The sequence below is a fragment of the Catharus ustulatus genome, chromosome 2 (assembly GCF_009819885.2).
Source record: "Catharus ustulatus isolate bCatUst1 chromosome 2, bCatUst1.pri.v2, whole genome shotgun sequence".
Lineage (NCBI taxonomy): Eukaryota > Metazoa > Chordata > Aves > Passeriformes > Turdidae > Catharus > Catharus ustulatus.
The window spans coordinates 114,191,684-114,215,185 of record NC_046222.1 but is presented as its reverse complement, the minus strand read 5'-3'; the positions used below and the strand labels follow the sequence as shown (position 1 = coordinate 114,215,185).

Here is a 23,502-nt window from a genome sequence, read left to right as displayed (position 1 = left end):
CTGGTGGAGTATAATAAGTTGTATGTCTCCATTTATTTTGTGAAGTAGCATTGTATCCAACTTTCTTTGTCTATACTATCAGTTATGGATAGTATAAAATACATCTGGGGAAATACTAACCCTCATGTCTTCCTAACTAAAAAGTCCCAAAATATAGGAAAAAAAGAAGTAATACAGAGAGAAGGATTGGAATAGTAGTTTCCTAAGGCTCTCCAACAAAACAATTTGCATACAAAAACAAGCAAAATGTTTATATGCTTTATAAGCTTTTTATCTAAAATGTGGATTAAGCCACAAATAATTTTACTTATATTTTTTTTCAAAGTGAGAGTTAAATCTCCTTTTTATTCCACAGTATTTATTGAATGTTCAGAAAACAGATCCTCAGCAATTTTCCTTTGGTTTCTCATGTACAGCTGATACACAAAACCAGTAATACTGGCAACAGAAACCCAGGTCTGCTTTATAGGGAGAATCTACCCAGAGTCTACTGTCACCACTTTGAAAAGCTGTTCTTGAACAGAGTTGAGAGTGATATTCAAACCATTATAATTCTTATAATTTATGCTAAGAAGAAAACATTTTACTTAAAATTATTGTATTCACCATAGCAAACACTGACTTTTTTCACTTTTTTCCCCTTTTCCATCTCCATCATCTGTCCTGAATTTCCAAAATTCATAATAGTAATAACACAATAACCAACATAATGCACACCAAGCAACAAAGATTTTATAGCTGTTTGTTGCAAAACAGTTAGGAAACATAAAATACCCTTTGTTGATTGTTTTAATCCTAACAAAGTGCCAGTAATGTGTCTCCAGATTAAATCACTGGGGTTTAACTGCCTAGAAAATTAATTTCTTCCTTATTTCTAATAGAATATTGAACAGAGGTACACACTTTTAATGGGTAAATTCATTCTGGTAACCAAATGCTAGCAAATTGTTTGGGGGATAGTTTTCCACCAGATGTTTTCACAGTTCTCTGATTTATATTGCTGCATCTGAATTATCACTCTTATGTCAACCTTATGGTTTTATGTAATTTAAAGCAGAAGAGAAATTTATGCAAATGACTGAATGTCATAGAACATAAATGTTGAATTTAGGACTACAGTTTTCTTAAAGTGATGCATAGCACCTTTAAGTTCTTTTTGGATCTATACCTTACACTGCATGAAGAAGAGGCAATATGTTATTTTTCTCTTAAAGCATTTTATGGCCATTAATTTTTCTGACAGAAATTAGCTAGTTTGTGGTATTTCTTCATGTTGCTGCAGGGTTTTTCCATAACAATAAATTATTGTTAAGTACATTTGTCTACCATGATGAAAAGAGCAAAGTATTCCCAAGATTGCTCATAGAATAGTTTCTGATTAAGTTTAACAGTAAAATGCTATTTCTGTCAATGACAAGTAGAAATGAGGTTGCAGAAAGAATGGTCAAACTAACTGAGAAATAACAAATAAAGCAAATTTTTGCCATTCGGGTACCTTCTTATATACAAGGGTAAGGCTTTCTGATTACTCTTTAATTTGCATAATATGGGAAAAGATAACAAACTAAAATGATTTATTTAAAATTCTCATCCACTCAATTATTTTTAATTTTTTTGCGTGTGTGTTTTAATTTATATTGACAATCTCTCTAAGCAAAGAATTTATCTTTTCTTTATGTTGCTTGGTCAGTTGTCATGAGCATTGTGAAAGGCAATAGGATAAAAGGTGGCAATTAGAAATGTGATGATGTAATGTCTTTGAAATTACTTGGTGGATTCTTTAATCAATTATATGAGTTACCTCTCTTTGCCTACAAAAAGTTTAAACCTGGTTTCTTGGGGAAAATCAGTATAAACTGTAATTAACTCTTCATAATAAGGGCAATGGTTGATTAAGCAAATGTGTGGGATACTATCACAATATAGATCTTGAGCAGTTAACAAGCATCCATTAAAAAAGACCAAAAAACTACTGATGCTTAAGTTGAAAAGTCCTAAAAACCCAAAACTCCATAACTTTTTATATTAATATACTGTTTATGCATTAGAGTTTGAAAACTAACTTCAGAGTCTCTGCCCCATTAAATTGTCTTAAACAAAGACCTTTTTTATATTTACGTATTTCTTATGCAGTTGATAAAACCATATGTTACAGGACAGGATTTAACAAAATATGAGAGTTTTGTTAATTTTATTTATTCATGGCAAGTTAAGGCTATAGGCAGCAGTCTAACCAAAATAGAGGGCACAATCAGGGCTTCAAGAAGGGAATAAAAAATCAGTAAGAAACCATTTCGGTGAGCATATTGTTCACATTCATTTTATTATTTAGGTAAAATACCCTGAATCAATAAGGATACCTTACTGCTTTTGAAATGCGTGTGCTACAAGGTGATTCACAAAGCATCAACCTGGCCCACATGAAGTAAAGGCACCTCTAGGTATCCTCAAGTGTTCTTTACTGGACTTTGATACATGAAAGTGTCTGCAAAGTCCTTGTGCACAGTTGTGTGGAAATGTGTGCAGTGTAATTCTTAGATGTCATTAATCTGAGCATCACTGTGGGTGCTGCTAAAAACCTGACTTCAAAGCATGTACTGGTTGTCCATGTCTAGGAGAAAGTTCCTTTGGCTCCTTGAATGATCCAGTTTCTTAAAAAGAAATGTATTGTGAAAAGAATATTTAAAAAAAAGAGTTGTATAACTTTGAAAGCAAACTTACATGGGTAGAAGTCCAAAAGTGTAAGGATGGCAACTCGCAAGACACAAAATATTTCTCTTTGCAGTGATTTGCAGCAAGCTTGTGAATAGGACTAGCTCTAAGATCCCCTGTAAAGCACTTTTTAATTACTCTAAATCCACAATCTTTGATTGTAGTTAGGGGATGGCAGTTCACAGGACTGATAAGCAGAGGGTTAAAAAAAAAATGGAGGAAGAAATAAAATGACAATGCATAATGGGATCCCTGAAAAATCCAAATGAAAATAATAAAAGAAAAAGCAGCATGGGAAGGAAGTTAGATGAGAGGGAAGACAGATGTATTTTACTGTTAGGTAAAGGCTAAGGGAATTGGGATTGTTCAGCCTGGAAAAGAGAAGGCTCCAGAATGACCTTATTGTGGCCTTTCAGTACCTGAAGGGAACTTAAAAGAGAGGTATTTTTTCCAACAGTATGTAGTGACAGGACATGGGGGATGGCTTCAAACTTCAAGTTGAAATCAGATATTAGAGAGAAATTCTGTACTATGAGGGTGGTGAGGCACTGGAGCAGATTGCCCAAAGAAGCTGTGGATGCTCCACCCCTGGAAGATTTCAAGGCCAGGTTGGATGGGGCTTTGAGCAACATGGTCTAGGGCAGGGTGTCACTACCATGGCAAGGTGTTGAAACTAGTTCATCTCTAAGGTCACTTCCAGTTGAAACCATGCCATGACTCGGTATATTCTTATTCTCTCTCCTTTTGGGGGGATTCCTGCCTCATATTTAGGGCATAAACTGAAAGCTCTTGCCAAGTTGGTTCTAGGAATGCCTGTAGATTTAAGGTCTCTCAGATTTTTAATTTTCTTAGGAAAGCATCACACAATATAGTTGGAAACTATATTTCCTAAACTATATTTCCTAAAGAATAATGGTGAACAACTTCATCACTTAGCCACAAGCAGCTGTGATTTGCTTAATATAGTGATTTCATGATTATAAGCTGCACCATTTTGACTAAAATTTTGATGCCAACCCGGAAGTGAGGCTTGTACTCAGGAACGGACAATATGGATGAAGTTCAGAAATTTGCCAACCCAGAAGTGTGAGCCCGCAGCAGCCCTGAGCCAAGACAGAGCCCACACAGCCCCGGCAGCGGGGCAGCGGTGAGCCGAGCCTGCACGGCCCTGAGCCGAGCCAGTAAACCCCGCGATCCCGCGATTCTGTTACTAATTGGCAACTTTGTGAAAGTTGCGCAAGCATCCTCGCTGCGGACGAAAGTGTGACTAATAATCCAGTGCAATTTATACATGGACAAAGAACGAAACGTTGCCGACACCCAGAGGTGCGGCTTACAATCAGGTGCGGCTTATACTCGTGAAATTACTGTAATTATCTTAAGAACAGTTTTGCAAGCTTTATTACAATATCATAATATTGATGCAGAAATCTGTGTGTGTTTGGAGGTACAAATGAAACAGTGCTCTTCCTGCACCTGGGGACATTAGAAGTATGCTGGAAGTGTCAAGTTGAGTGCTCTGAATTTATCTTTCCACTTCTTAAAATTTGTTTCCTAATTTCTTTTTTTTCTTATGTTGGATTCAATATATGTCATAAAGAAGCATTTCTTGTGTTGTCATTAGGCAGTTGTTTCCAGAAAGTGCAAATGAAAAATAACATTAATACCAGTAGTGGACTAGGCCAGGATTTTCAGGCTGATTGTGGGCTATTGCAGAGACAGCTCTTTTGACCTTGGTGAATATTTTTCCCTATGCTTATCCCACTTATCCCACTTTTCTTCTTCTTTTTTTTTTTACTTTCTGTTCCACTTGGAAATTTTCTGAAGAAGCGTGTGTAATCTTCATTTTATTTAAATCTTGGAAAATAAAAAGAAAGTGATTTAATCAGAGATTCATCATATGAATGCTTTGGCAGTTTTATGTTATTATCCTTAATTAGTTGAAATCATTATCAAAGTGTAAAACCCTCTGTATGAGAGGTAGAAGTCCTTTCATATACTTTTTCTGAAATTTTTAATCTGAGAGATTATTTAAACCTTAACTTAATGGCTGGACATTTCCCTCATACTTGGAATCACAAGAAAGAAAAATTAAACTGGTGGGTATTTCTAATAGCTTCTGTTTCTCTCAGTTGCTAAAAATGCAACATCTTTAAAACAAATAATGCGTAAAAGTATCGTACTCAAAACTGATTAATTCTGTGTGGAAACATAGAACCACAGAACAGTTTGAGGTGGAAGGGACCCTTAAGGCTCATCGCTGCAATGAGCAGACATCTTCTACTAAAGTATGTCACTCAGTGCCCTGTCCAACCTGACCTTGAATATTTCCAGAGATACATAAAAATATAATTTTAAATTAAATTTGTTGGCTCACTCAGCTCATGAAATGATTAGAAGCAGTATAACTACAAGTGCAAGTATCTCCAGTGGCTTCTGAGTAAGCTGGGAATCCAAAGGGCAGTGTGCCCTTTTGCTTTGTCATTTCTATATGAAGAGGTGGAAGTTCGAGTGAGGGTGCCTGAAACATTCACAGTCAATATTCCTCCTGGAGAACCATGAACCTTAAGGCCATGGGAGGAAAGGCTGTGCAGGCTCCCAGCACTCTGCTGTCTGGCAGGTGGGTGGCAAGGGCGGAGGGGATGTTAGTAAGAAACTATAGCTGCTGGCTAACTTTAGATACTAATATAAGTTGTGAAATGCATCTCTGTGGTAATGACTCTGTGATGAGCATGTGAAAATGTGGCTTTGAGTAAAACAGGTAAAAATCTTTTGTTCTCTTCATAAAAAATGCTTTTTAAAAAATGTTAATGTCTTCATGGGAAGCTGTGCTTTGTGCAGTATCCATTACCAACAAAAATCTTTTTCATGGGATGTGGAATCCAGGCAAACTTCATCAGCACATGTGTCTCTGTTTAATCATGTGAAAAGTGTTAAATGCTTAGAGTACTTGGGAAAAAAAATCTCAGATTGAGTTCTTTATGGTGATCTGAAATGCAGATGGCTAGAAGGCTTCTCTCATGTTCTGGTGGAAGTTCACACCTCTTCCTACACATCCTGTGCAAGGTTCCTATTCCAGCATTAGGGACCTTAAGTTCTAAGACCACCCCTGCCACTGAGCTAGCTATTTTCTTTTTTACTTTGTAAGTAAGGCCTATTACATAGTATGTCCCAGGATAAATGAGAAAATGCCTTTGTTTAAATCTGTGTCAATTGAAATAAGCGTGGAAATCGTGTAGTAGTTGCTCTTTTGTGTTTGTGTATGCTGGAGGAGGGAGAAAACCTAATTTAAGATGCTGTGAGCACAGGAAGAAGGCTCAGAGTATTTGAATGAGCTTTTTCTTAGCATTTCACTTTATAGTGCTTCACTGACTGGTTGTTGTTTCTGTCATTTAGAAAAGTGGATGTTATGTATAAGTAGATAACAAGTAATTTCTACAAATTTTACTTCTAAAACCTCCAGAGTTCCAGAAGTAGAATTTCCCTTCTTTGTTCTCCTTGCTTTGATCTCCTATTCCAAATGAATGGGCCTCAGCATATAAGTAGAAGCCTTGTTCTGAGTCATTTTTTCAGTAAGTGGTATGGATCTTAGCTTCACACAGATGCATGCTGTAGCACGAAGACCTCAAGTGCCTGGCTGGAAATAAGCCACTTACTCTAATGTATTTTTTCTCAAACTATACGTTGTTATGATTTACCCATGTAATGCTCCCTAAAGCACAATGCAAAGGCTCTAGTGCTAAAATCAATGTGAAATACAGTGAATATGTGCTAAAACTAGGTACTCATTTTAAGCTAGGCATTACCAAAAGAGAAGTATATAGTGGAAATACCAATTCAGACTTGCAAGAGTAGACATTATTTGCATTTAGACAAACGACCTAGCCATTGCTGCTATTTATTTCTGATAGTGAAATCATGTACCTGACAATAATAGTCAAAAGCTGGGCCAGGTATTATTGTATTAATGTGCATCACAGAAAGAAAATAAGATCTTATACCTCAAAGTAAGAGGCTTTTATGTGTCTATTCTGGGTCTTGCTAAACCTTGCAGTTTCTGCTACAAAGGTATCTTTAAAACCTTACACATTCCACAGGCAAAGCAAAGTGTGCTGGGACGCTGTGGGGCAGCAGGGTGCTTGAGGCAACATGACTGGACTGTCACATAGCTTGCAAGGATCCTGCAGAAAAATATTTCTCATCTATCACAACATAATAAAACAGATGCAGATTACTGCCATGTTACGCTCATCACAGCTCCTTCTTATTCTGAAACTGTGGGGCTTCAAAATAGTTTAGAAAAAATCAATCAGCAGAACAGTTTTTACTGAGAGAAATCTAAGAAAGGAATAATTTGGGGATGGGATGTGTGCGTCCTGTGACAACCTAAAAGAAACTGTAAGCAAACCAAACAGAAAGTGTGGTAAAATAAGCTAAATCTCAGTAGTGCAAACCTCTGCTTCAGCTACAACTCCTTGTTCAGGACTGTGGGTAAACACAACAGTGACCTGCTGACATTGATCCCTGTGCCCCAGGCTCTGCTGGTGGTTTGTTCAAGCTGTCCTTGTAAAATGGGTGCAAAAATTGAGACAGACCATTCAACTGACTCAATGCACCTTAAAGAATTAGCGGCTGGCAACTGAGTTTGATCATGTTAGAACAAGTAAACTTCCAGAGAGGTTTGGTTTGTGAACTTCAATCATAACCTCATGACCACAGATAGATATTTAAAAAAGCAGAAGTAGTCATGTTCATATTTCACGTTCCTGGAAAGTTATATCCTGCTAGTTTTAACTGTTTCATAGACAAATTTTATTGAATGTTAATATACAGGTTTACTGATTTGCTCTGCAATTTATGCTATGCATTTAGAAAGAGAAAGCTGATATCTGATTTTCTTCTGGACTATGATATACTGAAGTATTTGGCTTCCTCCAGAAAAACTTGATTCAGCATTTTACTTGAAAGCCTTTGTATGTAGATAGGATTCAGACACACTTCTGAGGTTGTGAAAATCTGTCATAAGTATGAATACCACAGTGTAGATTGTTGCTGTTATTTCAGTTCCTGCTTATTTTGGCAGTAAAGTGTTGAAAATTATTTTACACTTTTTTGCTTTTCTGAGGAACTCAAGGGAAAAATACTCATGCTCTACTGATGACTAAAAATATGAAAATATTTACAAATATGAACTTGCTTCAACAAGTATACAGTGTTGCAATCTAAACTACAGATTCAGAATTGTGTTGTTTTTAAACACGAGGTGAGGTAGCTATGGGAGTACTGCAGGAAAAATTATTTCATCATAAAAGGTATAGAAAAATTTACTCCAATACATTTAGTAACTTGAAGTGGCCTATATTGGTTATCTTTTGGTAGTTTTAAATTCTGTATATACTTCAATACTTTTTCTTAGAAGTGTAACTCCCCCCAAGTCCTATTAAAAAAAAAAAAAAGAACCGAACCAACCAAAAAACACCAAACTCCAAACCTAAAAAACTACAGCAACAACAATAAAACCTCCCTCCCCCCCCCCCAAAAAATCCCAAAGCAAAACCAAAAACCAAACAATCAAAACCAAATCAAAAAACACGTGAGTTATTAGGCTTCTCAAAATTGGAGAAAAAGTTGTTCTTTAATGGAATCAAAAGTTTTACAGTCTCCACTTTCCTGACATTGCTTATTTGAGTTTATAGCTAATAGAAACTTCACATATTTTGTAGCTGAAATCTTACAATGCTTTATAGGCTCTTAAATATACCTTTGGGTGTGTAGAAGTACATTTGCTCACAAGTTTTTTACTTATTAATTGATGTGCAGAATATTACTGTAATGCTCTCTAGTAGACAGCAATACAAGAGGGGATAAAAGGCTGCAGAGATGTAATGAAAGGTACTTGTTATGAGAGGTCATTATATCTACTCGTCCTGGATTTTTCATTTGGAATTCAGAAGTGAGCAAAAATTTTCATCCCTTTCCATCCAGTATGTGATGAAGCATTTTTTTCATGTTTAACATTCTTATGATGATGTGCATGTGTTGGGTATTTTGCAGGAGCTTCAGGATGGCATTGGGCAGCAGCAAACTGTTGTCAAAACATTGAATGCAATTGGTGCAGAGATTATTGAGCAGTCATCAGCGGCAGATGCCAAGGTGCTGAAGGAACAACTGGAAAGTTTGAATAACCGGTGGAAGGAGATCTGCAGACAGCTGGTAGAGAAAAAAAAGAGGTATGTTAAAAGAGGGTAAAAATATTGTGAAATTATTTTTAGTTTTGATTCTGGCTTGAAATTTCAAGGGTGTTCTTAGTGTCTAGAGTTTCCAAGTATAAAAGGAATTATCAGTAATTAAGTTTTACATCCTATAAATTGTTAATACACTATAATTTGTTTAATTCTTTCCTACCTACTCCTGTCAGTGACTACCACTCCCTTCCAGACTCCATATTTTTATATTTTAACTCCTAATGTTTAAAAAAAACCAAAAAAATATACCTAACTGCTTAATTTTAAAGTAGAACAGTACAGAATTTACAAATGGTTTATAATCTTTCTGTTTGATTGTGTATCATTAAAGCACTACTCTGTAATACTAATAATAATAATACCTTGGTTGATTTATACAAGGAATATTAATCTAGTTCATCTATCAAAATCAATGCCATTAACATCTACATTTTATAGGCTGGATTAAAAAATAGATTCATCAATTTAATATTATTTATGATCACTTTTAGATCAATTTGTTTTTCTCATAGAGAATATTCTTCTAAGCTCAGAAATCTGAAGTGTTTGAGTTAGAGATATTACAAAAATAGTTTTATACCTTTAAAAAGAAAATTTCCAACGTAAAAAAAAATGTTGTTGTTAAGATAGGTTTTATTAAACATGTCCTTAACCTAGATGCTAGGCCTAACTGGATATGCCATTCTGCTTTAAAATACTGTAGAAAATACAGGTAGAACTTTCTTCATGCATGGTTTTGTTAAATCCCTATAGTCCTTATAGAGATACATTAATGAGTGCTGGAGATAAACTGGGAGAACTGGTAGTGTGCAAATGGTTCTTTTTTACTTCTGATGTGACACAGATCATTTTTCTGTTCAGAGCCATGGAGGCAAAAAAGCTGTGAAAATGTTTACTAGCGTCACAAGGGAGTATTCTGAAGGGTTATTACTGACTCTAATCATGATTAAAGTTTCACCTGGAACATGTGGTTGGAACAGGCTGCCCAAGAAAGTGATCAAGTCACCATAGAATCATAGAATGGTTAAGGTTGGAAGGGAACTTAGAGTTCATTGAGCTCCAACCCTGCTGGCATAGACACTGAACCTTCTACTAGATCAAATTTCTCAGAGCCTCATCCAGTCTGGCTTTGAAAACTTCAAAGTGATTTCAACTCCACAATCTCTCTGAACAACCTGTATCAGTAGCTCACAATTCAGAAACAAACAATTTTTTTTTAATATCTAATCTTAACACTCTTTTATCTTAAGGCAATGTTCCCTTGTCCTATGGAACATGCCCTTGGGAAAAGTCCCTTTCCTGTAGTTCCCCTTTAGGTACTGAAACGTGCTGTAAGGTTTCCCAGTGGTATTTAAAAGATATGTAGATGTGTCACTTAGGGACATCATTTAGGGATGGGAGTGCTGGGTTAAAGGTTGGTCTCAATGAAACTGAAGGTCTCTTCAGCCTAAATGATTGTGTTAAAAGAAGGAGAGCCAACAAGTGATCTACAGCTGTCAGAAGCTTCAGGGATGTTTTCAATAATTCTTTCTCCTGTATTTCCAGGTGTTGATGGTATTGTTATTTGTTACACAAGGGAGTCCTTGGCATTTATTTGTCACATAAAAAGCTGTTCTTTTGTACACTGGAAACCCATCTGTGTTTCCAAGCATTAACTTGTTATGTAAGTGCAAACACTTGCAAAACAATAACACATCATTTTAACAGCCCTGTAATCTGCTTTGGCAACACAGAAGAGATTGGTGGTTGAGCTTTGTCAAGGATATAAAATATGTTCCTGTTCTGGTTAAGAATGTTATTGTTCATCCCTTCATTTATCAGTAGAAATGTCTAACTGAATTTTCTTTTGGCTCAATGCAGTATTAGAATATTACATGGAATTCCTTGGCACATTCTACACTTTAAGGAAGCCTAGGATTTGTTACGTGGGAATAATCCAGTTATATTCCCTAGATGAAGCTTCTTAAATAAACACTTGCACATACATTCCTCCTTTTTTTCTTTTTAGTATGTTGACTGATTGGTTTGTTTTCCTCTGAAACGACAGTTTGTGTAATTTAGAGGAAAATGATTGCAGAGACCTCAGTTAGTGAACTTTGCATGAATAATAGCATGCAATCACCAGGAGGAATACAGATAGTGTTGTGTTAAACTGATATAAACGTTCCTGCTCTACTTTGGTGAGACTTATGCTTCTATTCACCTCCCAGTCTTGGCTGTGTCAGAGCTAGGGAATGCTTTGTGCTCCCAGGTCTTGGAAATACAGCCTACCCTAACTTCTGCCACCACACATGTGGTGTTTGGTTTTGTTTTGTTTTGTTCATGCTTTTACTCTTCTAGAGTGGATTTTCAAAGGAAAGAAACCTAGCTGACAGGAAAAACTGCTGTGTTCTGAGTAGATCTCAATTATTGATGAACCTGGGCATGAGAAGACCATAGGCTTATCAGCTGCACATTCTTTATATAGCCATGTTGTCATAGGATTTGCATAACTCTTATGCTTTGACATATTTTAGTTTTTCATTATTTATCTTAATTAGGTTTTGGGTACAGTCAGATTCTGTCATTTTAAGACTTGAAACCTATGTCATCCAAAGTGCTTTAATTTGTCCTTAAGATCAAAGCATGAAGCAAGCAAAAGTTGAAGGAAGTGACCTCTACTTAGAGTTCAAAGAGCTAATACAATCATGACATTTCCCAATGCATGTGCTGGTCAAATCTTAGTATATCAGTAGAATATAAATTACAATAAGTATGGGTCAATTGACATATTTTGATTTCTCTTTTTCAGAATAGCTTTAATAGAGTATTTTTTAAAAAAAAGCACCTGCAGAGCCAGAATGCTTATATTTTGACTCACATAAGTTGTAATAGTAATTTTATTTCTGTCTATGTTTCCTAAAAAATAAATTTTCATAGAAGAATGTTAGTATTATGGAGGAGATTTTAAGATTTTTTAAAGTCAATTTTGAGAATGAGAAAATAGAAGCACATTTTAAAACCATACTGAACGAGGATGATACTGGAGAGAGCAGACTAGTATAATACATTTTCATATAATAATTTCAAAGAAAAATAAACTAGATATCAACATTTAGAAACTTCTGCAAATCAGAAAACTGACTCTAAACTTTTAATAGGTTTCAAGTTTTATTCTTTGTAGTTAATACATTGTGCTCTGCTTTAAAGTTAATTCTCAGTAGCTCAGAGTAGTGATCAACTGAAATTTTGTTTCCTATTAAATTTTTTTTGCTCAGCAGATCTCAAGATAAAGTGGCAAGAAATTAGCAATTGAATGGATTCCAGAAATGAAATCTGTTAGTGATTTCAGATTTGAGTGTAATGCTGCTAAGCATTATTTGGCAAGGAAACTATATATATTGTAAGCTCTGTTTTTGCTATTTGCTTACCCAGATGAAAGGAATTGATTTTGATAATCCTGCACAGTTTTACATGAAGCATTGAACTTTTATGTGGGGCATTGACAGTCCATTCTAGACATATTTTTGGAGCTGAATTCAAAGATTAGTAGAGGCTGAGGGGAGGTGGGAAGCAATTACAGGAGTAGCAGAAAGTGATACAGATATTTTTAGAAGGTGCATGAATGCGAGAAATTTGTTGGAGACATGAGGTGTATGGTGACATTTCCAAGAATGCTGATGACATTATGCCTCAGGTAGTCAAAGGCTGAGTTGATAGTGGGAACTCCAAAACTGAGCAGATGGGCAACAAGTGGCAGATGATCTCAATCAGAGACAAATGTGAGGCAAGGAATATTTCAGAAAAACAGACTATCCCATACTTAAATGATGCTGAGCTTGTTCCAACTCCAGAAAGCAGTCTTGACCTTATTGCTGACAGTGTTTACAGGCACAATGTGGGGTGGCAGCAAAAGAAAAACCATAATATTTTAGGCTGCATCAGTAAGGGTAATAAAAACAACAACAAAAAAGGCTGTTTTGGTGATATCAAACATTGTGGCGTACTCTGTTGGTTACTGTGTGCAGACCTCTGTGCATGTTGAAGGTTATAAAGGGCACACAGATAGTACTCATGGGGGGAGATGGATAAAATGAGCCAAGACTTGAAGTGGCTGCACTGTGAGGAGAGACTAAGAAGGTGGGGATCTTCAATCTGGAGAGAAATCTCAGGAGGGGTATGACTGAGATTAACAAAGTTGAACTGATGGGTAAACTGAAAGTGGAACAAAATACTAATGACCTCATTCCTCAGTACCAGAAGGGAAGATTACTTGTTGGAAATGTAAGAGATGGTAAAGTGGATTAAAGATTTACATTATGGTTTCTGAATGTCTTGAGATGTGCTGGCCACAGAAGGGTATGGAGCAAAATATAATGACTCAGCCCTGTAGAATTCTTAACCTCATGTCTGGGAATCCTGTGAGAGTTTGAGGTGAATGCAGTAAAGGAAATGGCTTGACTTCTGTGTTCCCCTTAACCACCATCTCCTGTTCCCAGTGCTGATGGCTCCCTGTTGGGCTTTTCTGAAACACTTGGACATTTTTCATGTTCTGGAGAACTGATTATATTTTGGGGAGGGAAGGACAAATTCTCCAAAATTGCTTTGTCAGTTTTCCTGAGGTTGTATGGTTAAATGGTCTACTATTTATTTATAATACTATCACTGCATTGATAAAGACTCTGTAAATTCAAAATATTTCCTGCAACCACCATGAGCCCCATGTTTTCAAGTTGACTTCAAAAGAGAAGATTTAGGATATAATTTGAAGAGTTTCGCCATGTCAGTTCAGTTTTCATAAATAGTTTGGAATAAATAGTAGACTACCTGAATAGTAAGAACTGTAAACCAGATCAAAACCATGATATTCTATAAATTACTGAAACTGATTGTGGGATCACTAGATGCTAATATTAATCTCAGTGATATACTGGCAGTTTTAATGAATAAGAATTCTTTGGACTGCAAAAGGTCAACTTCATTAAAAACAGACAAAAATACAAACTAAATCTCAAAACAATTTGAGGAACCTCTACTGCTCTTCAGTAAAAAGGAGCTGGTTTTCAGTTTTAAAAGGTCAAATGCTGATCCCAGGCAAAGCACAGACTTAAAATTGACTTTGAATCTCCTTTCTTTGGTACCGAGGATCAAGAGGTTAAGCTTGAGTTATGTTTGCGTAGGATGTTATCTTCTACTTGCTTTTATCTAAGAGTTTCAAAGCTGTAGAAGTTTGAATTCAGTGTTTAAAGTTTTTGTATCTTTCAGTCTAATCCATCCAGCTAAGAATTAGATGAGAATGTAATTTTAGCACATCTAGTCATTTTATCTTACTGAAAACTTTGAAATAGACCAGGCAGTTGAATAAAATGGAACTTGATTGAAAGTCTGATACACTGGTAGTTAGCAAATTGGGAATTTAATTGAGTTTTTGTTAACATTTTGGAAAGGTTTTGGAAAACTTTGAATTTGTACTCTAGTACTGCATTACTCTGGAACAGACTTTGGAGACCATGGGAAGTCAAAAAGCCCTCTGAATAGATGTTGCTAAACCCAGACAAAAGAGGGGAAATGCAAAGTGTCTGTGTCTCTCTCTTCATACTCCAGCGATCATTTTGAATGCTGAAGCTTCTGAATTTCACCCACAGAAGTTGCCTTTTCATCCCCTGAGACTCATCAGGCCACATCAGGCTGAGTCTGCTCTGAGACACGCCGCTGGGACATTGGAGTTTTGGATGGTTTAGGGATGTGGTGGCTTGTCCTTAGGGCCAGAGTGTGCAGCAAGCCCCAGGGCTGTGGCTGCAGCTTGGTGCTGCTCTTTCTGCAACGCGTGGACCAGGCAGGGATAGCCAAGGGAATGTACATAGGAGGAGAAGCAACATCTCACATAGCAGCTTGAGAAGGGGATGGCTCATAAATGAGGCTCTTGAGAGATTTGTAACATGGTTGGTCTTTTTATTTTTCACTTTTGCTGAAACTTTCTTGTGTAATTTTTGAAAACAGATGCTCAGGAAATAGATTCCTTCAGTGTTTCAGAAGTAATCAGTTTTGGGTTTTTTATTCATCACGATCTGACATTTGTTAAAATTGGGTTCAGTTGAATGGCAGAGAATTTTTCATTATTTTAGCTGCAAATACATTTACACTTTTAATGAGTTTGAACCTGCAGACTGCCTCTGTTCAGATCTCTACCCAAGCGAATTTGAAGTAATTATGGAAAGAATGACAGAACAAAGACTGTTTACCAGAATACTTCCAAGTACTTTCCAGAATACAAAAATACAAGCTTTCTGTTCTAAATAAAAATGTTAGAAATGTACTTTTTAATATTTTTCATACAGTATCTTTACTAAGGTATTCTTTTTATTCCATAACACAGTAGATGCAAATGATTGTTTTCCTTTACTTGAACACTCAGCATATTGAAGGCTGTGATTAACTTCAAGTTGCAATTCAAAAACTGGTTTAGATGAAGAGATTTTATGACAGTTGTGTCAATAAATATATTTTTTATTTACAGCACATAATTAGCTACATATTGAATTTTTCTAATTTTTTGAAACTGTTAGGATTTCTTATAACGAATCACTAGAAAAGAATTACTGGCATAAATTTGTATTGTGTTTACAAATAGTTTAGCTAAACTTCTTACTGTTTAGTATTTATATCTAAATACATATTTTATAAAGTTTATGTGCTATTTTAATTTCAATTATTTAAAGTTCCTTACCCTAGTGAAATATATTTATCCATTCTTTAGAGAAAGAATGAGAAAACAATTTTTATTTTTTTTTGGTAAATATTTTCTCTAAATTTTTGTCACTATTTTGGTGGTCTCTTATATTCTCAATAGAAGCTACTAAATACATTCATTCCTAATCTTAGAAATACAATAAATACAGAATCAACAGCTCAATGGTAAAAAGTGAAAAAGCACCAAAATACTATTAGACTTACAGATGGGAATATGAGTCACAAGTGCAGATCTGTCCTACTCCTGTGGCTGAATATTTTATTTCTATAGCTGACACTTCCCAAATAAATCCAACATCACTTGTGTGCAGTTACAAATTCTATATATCTAATGTATTTCATAATTATTTATGGGTTGTTATGGTATTGCTATCACATTGTTGATCATGGAGAAAACACTTGAGCTGCAATATATATTTCATGTGGTTTCTCAACACTGCACATGAAAATACAAGTTTACTGATATAGGCCATGAATGTTTATGTAGTAGCTAACAAATATAACTAAGGGTTAGTGCTCGTTTGAAAAAAAAAAAATATTTTTCCATGGTCTTTTGTGGACCACCATAAGAACTTTTTATTGATACAGCTTAATTATGGTAGGAGATCTAATCCCTAATCTATGAATTACCATATATTGAAAATGCAGTTAGGAAAAATAATAATTTATTACTTAGTATTAAAAGCTTAATATTGATGCATTTTCTTCCAAAAGCATAATGAGTGTAAGATTCCTCTAAAAAGATGTGCATTCAGAGTAGCTAATGAACGGACCCTATGAATTTAGAAATACAAACAGAAATCTGCTATGTTTTACTATGAAAAATACAAAGTACGTAATGTTCCTAAGAATAGCAGCTGTGTAGAAGACATAAAGTTGCATATGAAATTCTGTGTTTCTGTGCTATAGTTTGAGAATTTTCCATCCGTCAAGATGGGTTATATTTCAGGGTTAATGAAATAAACCTTTTGCCAACAGAGAAGGAGTTAAAAGCTTTTTTGGGAACTTTGGTTGGTTTTTAAGGATAAGGCAGTAGTATATAACAGCTTGAAGACATGGAGGTAGATCTGCTTGGCTCCACAGGGCCAGCTGCTGGAATTATATCTTATTCCTCAGTCACCTGCTTCTTTAGCAAGTTGTACTCCCACTGCTTTCTCTTGCTCTCTCCATATCTCAGTTGTCTGGTGGCTCGTGTTCCTTACTCCTGGTTTAGGCTTGGATTTGAAAGCCCATACTCCCTAAGTAATAACTAACTGTTAATTTTTAATTGTCACCATGAATTTAAACACCTAGAAATTACATGTATCTGTTGTTCCAAAGGTAATTATGTTGATAGAAATCAGTTTGTTCAACTGTAATCAGTCACTGAGTTAAAACTTTTAATTCAATTTACCAATTCAGCTAACAGAGAGCACTTTGCTTTAGTGGCTTGCATAATATGACACTTGTCTTGCAGGGTATTATTTATAATAGAAATAACATTCTACAGGTCAAGAAGAGATGGTAAAGTAAATTATAAGATGCACCTGCATGTCCTGTTAATTGCAGTGAACCTTTAAATTCCTTTACTGCATGTTGTTCCTGATTAGAATAAAGAAGCAGTTCTATGGAATTCTTTTTTTTTGAACTCTGAAACCCTTCTGTGCATGCACACATACAGAAACACACTCACACAGAGATACACACAGACATATGAAATATGTATATATACACATGTATAAAACATCTCTAAAAGAATTCCTGGAAACTCTTAGGTTAAAAACATTCTTATCCTACTGATCAGTATTTAAATCAGTCATCAAAGTAGGAAAATTACTAGGAAAACTTTTAATGTTTTAAGAGTTGCAGCTCAATTCATAAGGGTGATAAAACTGACAGTATACTTAAGATGAAAAAGGAATCTTGTCAGTTACTCTCTCTTCTAGGAGAAAAGAAATCTTTTTGATTTCTCATTCAAAATACTATGCGCCTCAATAATTTTGCTCTTGGGTGTATTGAGTTGAATGCTATGCCTTTTCTGTGCCAGAATTAACGTGTTTAAACTTGGATCTTTCTCAGGTTTATCCTCAGGGTGCCATCACATAATGCCTCCTCTGAGCTATGCACTTTAGGAGTCGAAGTGAGAGGAAACCAGAAAAAATGAACCTGTTGCTGAGAGCCTGAGTTCTGTAACTGAGAGCTTGAGTTCTGGAGTATCTGGCCAGGTTGAGAGACAGAGGTTTTATTTTGTGGTTTATGGTGTAACACTGGGTGCCTGATTCCCAGATTTCCATAACTGGAGCTGGGAGGAACACTGCCTCAGAAACATTTGAAGTTGTGTTTCTTCTATCAAGATTAAAGGAAGTTAGTTTTTCTTCATTTTTGTAGTTGCAGTGCTATGGATCTCAGTATAGATTAACATATGACTCATTTTCACAGAAACAAATGTTTTGATTAGCTGGTTTTAGATGACCTATTTTGGCATGAGAAGAGCATGTGACCTGTCAAGTCATGAACATGAACACTTCTCAGTGAAGAACAGTGTAATAAGTGTGATGCTATGACGTTGGTTCTTTGTTGCATAGCCTGTGCAACCAAACAGTAAATCCGTGTGTATTGGAAAGAATTCTATCTGCATAACAGTACTCCATAAAAGATCCAGAGTTGTGATAAATAGATATATTAGTACAAGGAATCTTCCTATAGCTAGAAGCATCAGGGGATTTTTGTTTGTTTGTTTTGTTTTGGTTGGTTGGTTGGGGGTTTTTTGTTTGTTTTGTTTTGTTTGTTTGTTTTTTGGGTTTTTTTGTTTTTTGTTTTTTTTTTTTTTTTTTTTGTTGATGTCATTTGCATTTCCAGAAATCCTGGGCAAATGACAGTTCATGAAAATATTAATGCATGATTCCATTAGAAAATCCAAGAAAAAATCAAGAAAGTAGGGCTGTTAATTAGTTTGCTATTTATGGTGCTCCTTTTTTCGTGTATTTGTTTGTATAAATATGTACATGTGTGGGTATATGGGTATAACCATAGTTTGTATATAAGTATAAATAGAAATAGATTTATAGTATTTATTGTTTACACAGTAAATCTTTTACTTTTTGCTATGAAGAACAATTTGGCACCAGTGGCTTATGTTTGTTTAATCTGTAGGCAGATAGTGAAGAGTAACTTGTTTCTGAGCTTAAAAAAAAAAATAAAGTGTTTGGCTCATATCACTAGTAAATATTAAGATAAAATGTTTTAAGAACAAAAATAAATCTGCTGATTTAGAATTCACTCTAGATCTAAACCAGGAGTTTGATCTAGAACTATATTGATATCCTGTTCAAAGTGGCACAAATTTGCCAAACATTTCAATTTATACATAAATTAAAACCAGAATTTTCATTATCTAAGTGTAGTTATGAATAAAACTTTCATGTGTTGAAAATATAATTTTTCTTTGGTAAAGGAGGCTGAGGGGAGACCTTATTACTTTGTACAACTCCTTTAAAAAAGGTTGTAGTGGGATGAGGTTTGGTCCCTTCCCCCCAGAGACAAAGGACAGGACAACAGAGAATGAGGTCAGGTTGGGCCAAAGGAGGTTTAGATTGGGTTTTGCTACAACCCATTCCTGAAGGCAGAGTAACTGAGGTTCTTGTAAATAATAGATCCCTTTGGGCAGATTAAAGTGAAATGACACTCAATGAACAATTATCTGTGTGTATATGGCAGGATTACAGTAAATTCACGAATACAAGCCGCACTGAGTATAAGCCGCATCTCTGGGTGTTGGCAAACATTTCGGTTTTTGTCCATAAATAAGCCACACCCGAATATAAGCCGCTCTGTCGTTCGCAGCGAGGACCCGCGTGCAATTAGTAACAGAACCGCGGGAGGGCGGGATTTACTGGCTGAGCTAAGGCTGTGCAGGCTCGGCCCGCTAGGGGCCGCTGACGGGGCCAGGTGGCCCAGCCCGGTGCTGCTACTCGGGGCCGGCCGCCGCTGCCACTGGGCTCGGTCACCCCGGGTCGGCGCTGCCCCGCGGTGGCAGGCAGGGACGGAGCTTCCCCTGCTCCTACGGCAGCGGCGGCGGGCGGGGACGGAGCTTTCCCGCGCCCGTGGCGCCGGCGGCGGGCAGGGACGGAGTTTCCCCGCTCCTGCCGCAGCGGCGGCGGGCGGGGACAAAGCTCCCCGTCGGCTCCCCGAGCCGCGGCAATGGCTGCGCGGGGCTCCCGTCGGCTCCCCGAGCCGCAGCAATGGCGGCGCGCGCTTCCCCCCCACTCCCTGGGCCACAGCAATGGCTGCGCGGGGCTCCCGTCGGCTCCCCGGGCCACAGCAATGGCGGCGTGGGCTTCCCCCCCCACTCCCCGGGCCACAGCAATGGCGGCGCGCGCTCCCCCCCCCCCCCCCCGGGCTGCGGTAGGGGTGGCCCGGGTCCCCCCTCTCCTCCCCGGGCCGCGGCAATGGCGGCGCCGGGCCCCCCCCGTCTCTCCCCTGGGCTGTGGCAGAGGAGGAAAGAGAGCTCTCCCGCCTCTCTCCCCGCCCCCCGTGCTGCCTGCAGGGAGCCAGGCTCCACCCGCGGTGCAACAGAGTAGCGATTTGTAACAATCGCAAAATGCCGACTTTGCAGCTGCTCGGCTCAGCACTCTGGCAGGCACTTCTGAGGTTGTATTAGCCGCTCCTGATTATTAGCCGCATTTCCGGTTTAGGAGCAAAATCTTAGTCAAATTGGTGCGGCTTGTATTCGTGAAATTACTGTATTTTAGAACTATTTTATTGCAGTGGAAAGGAGGTTTGTAGCCTTTTTGGTTATTATCTACAGAAATTAAACAATATAGAAGTGTAAAGATATCACTTAAGAAAATGTATAAGGAAAATAAAAGAAAGGATAAGAGTAGATAGTGAAAAAGAAATGCCCTTGAGTGGATCAAGGTGACAAGATTTGATTGTTGTGATTTCAGTGCCCACGGGTCAAAGCAATGATCTTAGTCTTGATCCATTGGGAGTGAGGGAAGCCTGCATGACATAAAGTTCAATATATTCATGTTCAGGTGGGAATGCCCAGGTACCTCCTCTGGGGAGGGGACATTAAACACTGTGGATCATGCACAGTCCTCTGGTGCAAGGCTCCAGAAATGAGTCTAAGGGCAATTTGTGTATTTTTGATTGTTTGTGACACCTTCTAAAACAGGACAGCTGCCTGTCCTACCAGTGTAGTTGGGCCAGTTTTGCCTCATCAGAAGGGATGAATACCTTCAGGCCTTTGTGTGAGTGTGAATGCCCCAATACTACATGAGCCAGTTATATATGGGAAGAAATTGGTATAATAAAAATATTATCCAACCTTGCATGATCTGTTTTTCATTGTTTAATTGTGATAAGTATTTAATCTTTAATCTTTTCATAGAGGTAATTCTAAATATGTGAATAAGTTTAGTGGATGAATTACAAGTATTTTATACAAAACGTATTTTTTTTCTTTAGAAGGGCCCATTCTAAATGTTAATCCCAAGCATTCGCATTCTACCAATGCTCTTCCCTGCTGCTCTTGAATTTTTTTGCCTGCATCTCTTGATAGCTTCAGAAGCTTTTGCACAAAAGTTCACATCTCAGTATATTTATATAACCATAGTGAAAATGAACAGATGAATTGTATATGGAGACAAATGAAGAGTGGACATATAAAGTTAGGTGTTGTGAATCCCATCTTATTCCTACTTATCAACTGAACCCTACCTGCTTTTTGTGAATCTTAACACCAAACTATATGGCACAGTTACTGAAATATCTTGTTTAATATGTCCAGGTGAGTCTGTCAGCTTTTACAGGTTCAGTTTGGTAACACTTGATGCTAGAATTCTTAGTTGTTGACACTGGACTTCCCGGCTGTTACTTCAAGCAGAATTTTTAGTCTGAATAATTAGCTCCTTTATTTCTGGTATGCTTGTTTGCTACCTGCCACATTTGGAAAATGAAGTTTGGAAATTTAGTGGTGTTGTAAATTATACCTTGATCTTTGCTTTTAAAATACATTTAATGTCATGCTAAAAGGCCTTGATGTTTGTCTGATATTTTTGATATGAAGAAATCTGTGGCCCACTTATAAAAATAATTAGTTAAATTCTAATAATTAGTTATTTGTCATCCTTCAGTATGTATAAGCACTTCAATATAAAAATAAACTTATAAAAACATTAATTTCACATTTTTATTGCAGGATAGAGGAAGAAAAGAATATTTTATCAGAATTTCAAGAGGATTTGAACAAGTTGATTTTATGGTTAGAGGAAGCAGACAGCGTTATTTGTATTCCCCTTGAACAAGGGAATGAAGACCAGTTGAGAGACTGCCTGAGCAAAGTAAAGGTATTGTAAGCTCTTTTCTTAATACTGTCTTACTTTATGAATTCTACATTAAAAGCTATTTTCCAAAATGGTTTCTGACATCAAATACAGCATTTGTATAACTTTTTTAGACAAATCAAAGCTGGGAATTTCAAAACCCAGGTACGAATATTGATCACCCTAATACCAGAAGACCACTGGAAAATCTACTGATAGAAAAATATCCTGAAACTAGGAAGTTAATCCTTATCTTCTTCATCATAATTTCATAATTCAGAACATGACTGTATAGCATTTCTCTATAGGTATCTTGTTAACATTTTATAGCTTCTCACTTATTAAATGGTATTCAGTATTTCACAAGAGGATCCAGAACTTCATGCATAATTATAAATGTCAACTCATTAAAATATCCCTGCAACATTTTCTAGACTAAAGATCTAGGTGACTTTTTAAAAGAATACTTTAAAAAACTCCATCAGAATATTAAATATTTGTTTTGAAGGGCTGGAATATTTTCATGAATATGTTAGAGTTTGATATTGCTAATAAATATATTCAACAGAAGTTTCTGTGTTTAGTTTTTGAGATGTGTTCAGTAGAATGACTATTTTTAATTACTTGTACAATAAATTAAACAGTAATTGGCAAACACATATTACTTATAAAATATATGCCTAAAGGTTTTCCTTTCCTCCCTTGAGGATAAGGACCTAGTTATTCCTTTTGTAAATCCAAGTTGAACAAATTCAGCTAGCAATGAATAAAGCTTTAAATAATCTGAAGAAAACTTGTCAGTTTGTTCCATCCTTCTCACAACAAAATTAAAAAAAAAATAAAAATTAAAGGATTATTTAGTAAAAATCTATCTTCAAGTTTATTTTCAAATAAAAATAGGATAAATATAATTTCACCAAATAGAGACTCAACCATGTTATGAGTTTGTTCTTCTGTTTAGCAGAAGATACAATTGAGTTGGTAAGGGAATTTGTGAGGCTCTGTTGTTGAAGATATCAGATCAAAGGCAAAGAAATACTTTTAAAGGGTGTTGGATGCATCTTAAAGTTGGCAAAAATTATTTAGGGTTTAAAGATGAAATAGATTGTTTAGAACCAGGAAAGCACCTCTCTTCGCAGGCAAATATTTCCTATATAGAATTTCCTAAGGGATATGTAACCCAAAATTAAAGATTTTAGCATCTCTTATTTGTATGTTGTTTTTACAGTCTGCCTTCTTTAGGGGCTGCACAAGAGGGAATACATCCTAATGGAGCAAATAATAATAATGCATTACCTTGCAGCACGGCTCATTTCATACTTACCTGCTTTTGTCAATAATCAAGAATAAACAAGGAAAAACTCCAGAACAATAAAACCCTTGAAGCAACATTAACCTTACTTGATATATTAAGTCACCTTAATAATATAAGTTTTCAGTAACAATATATGTGGCCAAGAGTGGTGTATTTTGATGCTGCCTTGCATTTTCTTCTGACTTTTTTTTTTTTT

At 36.5% G+C, this 23,502-nt stretch overlaps 1 protein-coding gene across 9 annotated transcripts in view; it reads left to right on the top strand.

Annotated features, from left to right (window-relative positions):
* Nucleotides 1-23,502, top strand: part of DMD (dystrophin) — a 1,072,200-nt gene that overhangs the window by 669,531 nt on the left and 379,167 nt on the right. For all 9 annotated transcript variants that reach the window (XM_033051053.2, XM_033051056.2, XM_033051052.2 and 6 more), the window contains 2 exons: nt 8,767-8,942; nt 21,868-22,015. In XM_033051053.2, coding sequence (XP_032906944.1) covers nt 8,767-8,942; nt 21,868-22,015 — 324 coding nt within the window. The remainder of the gene's footprint in view (nt 1-8,766; nt 8,943-21,867; nt 22,016-23,502) is intronic.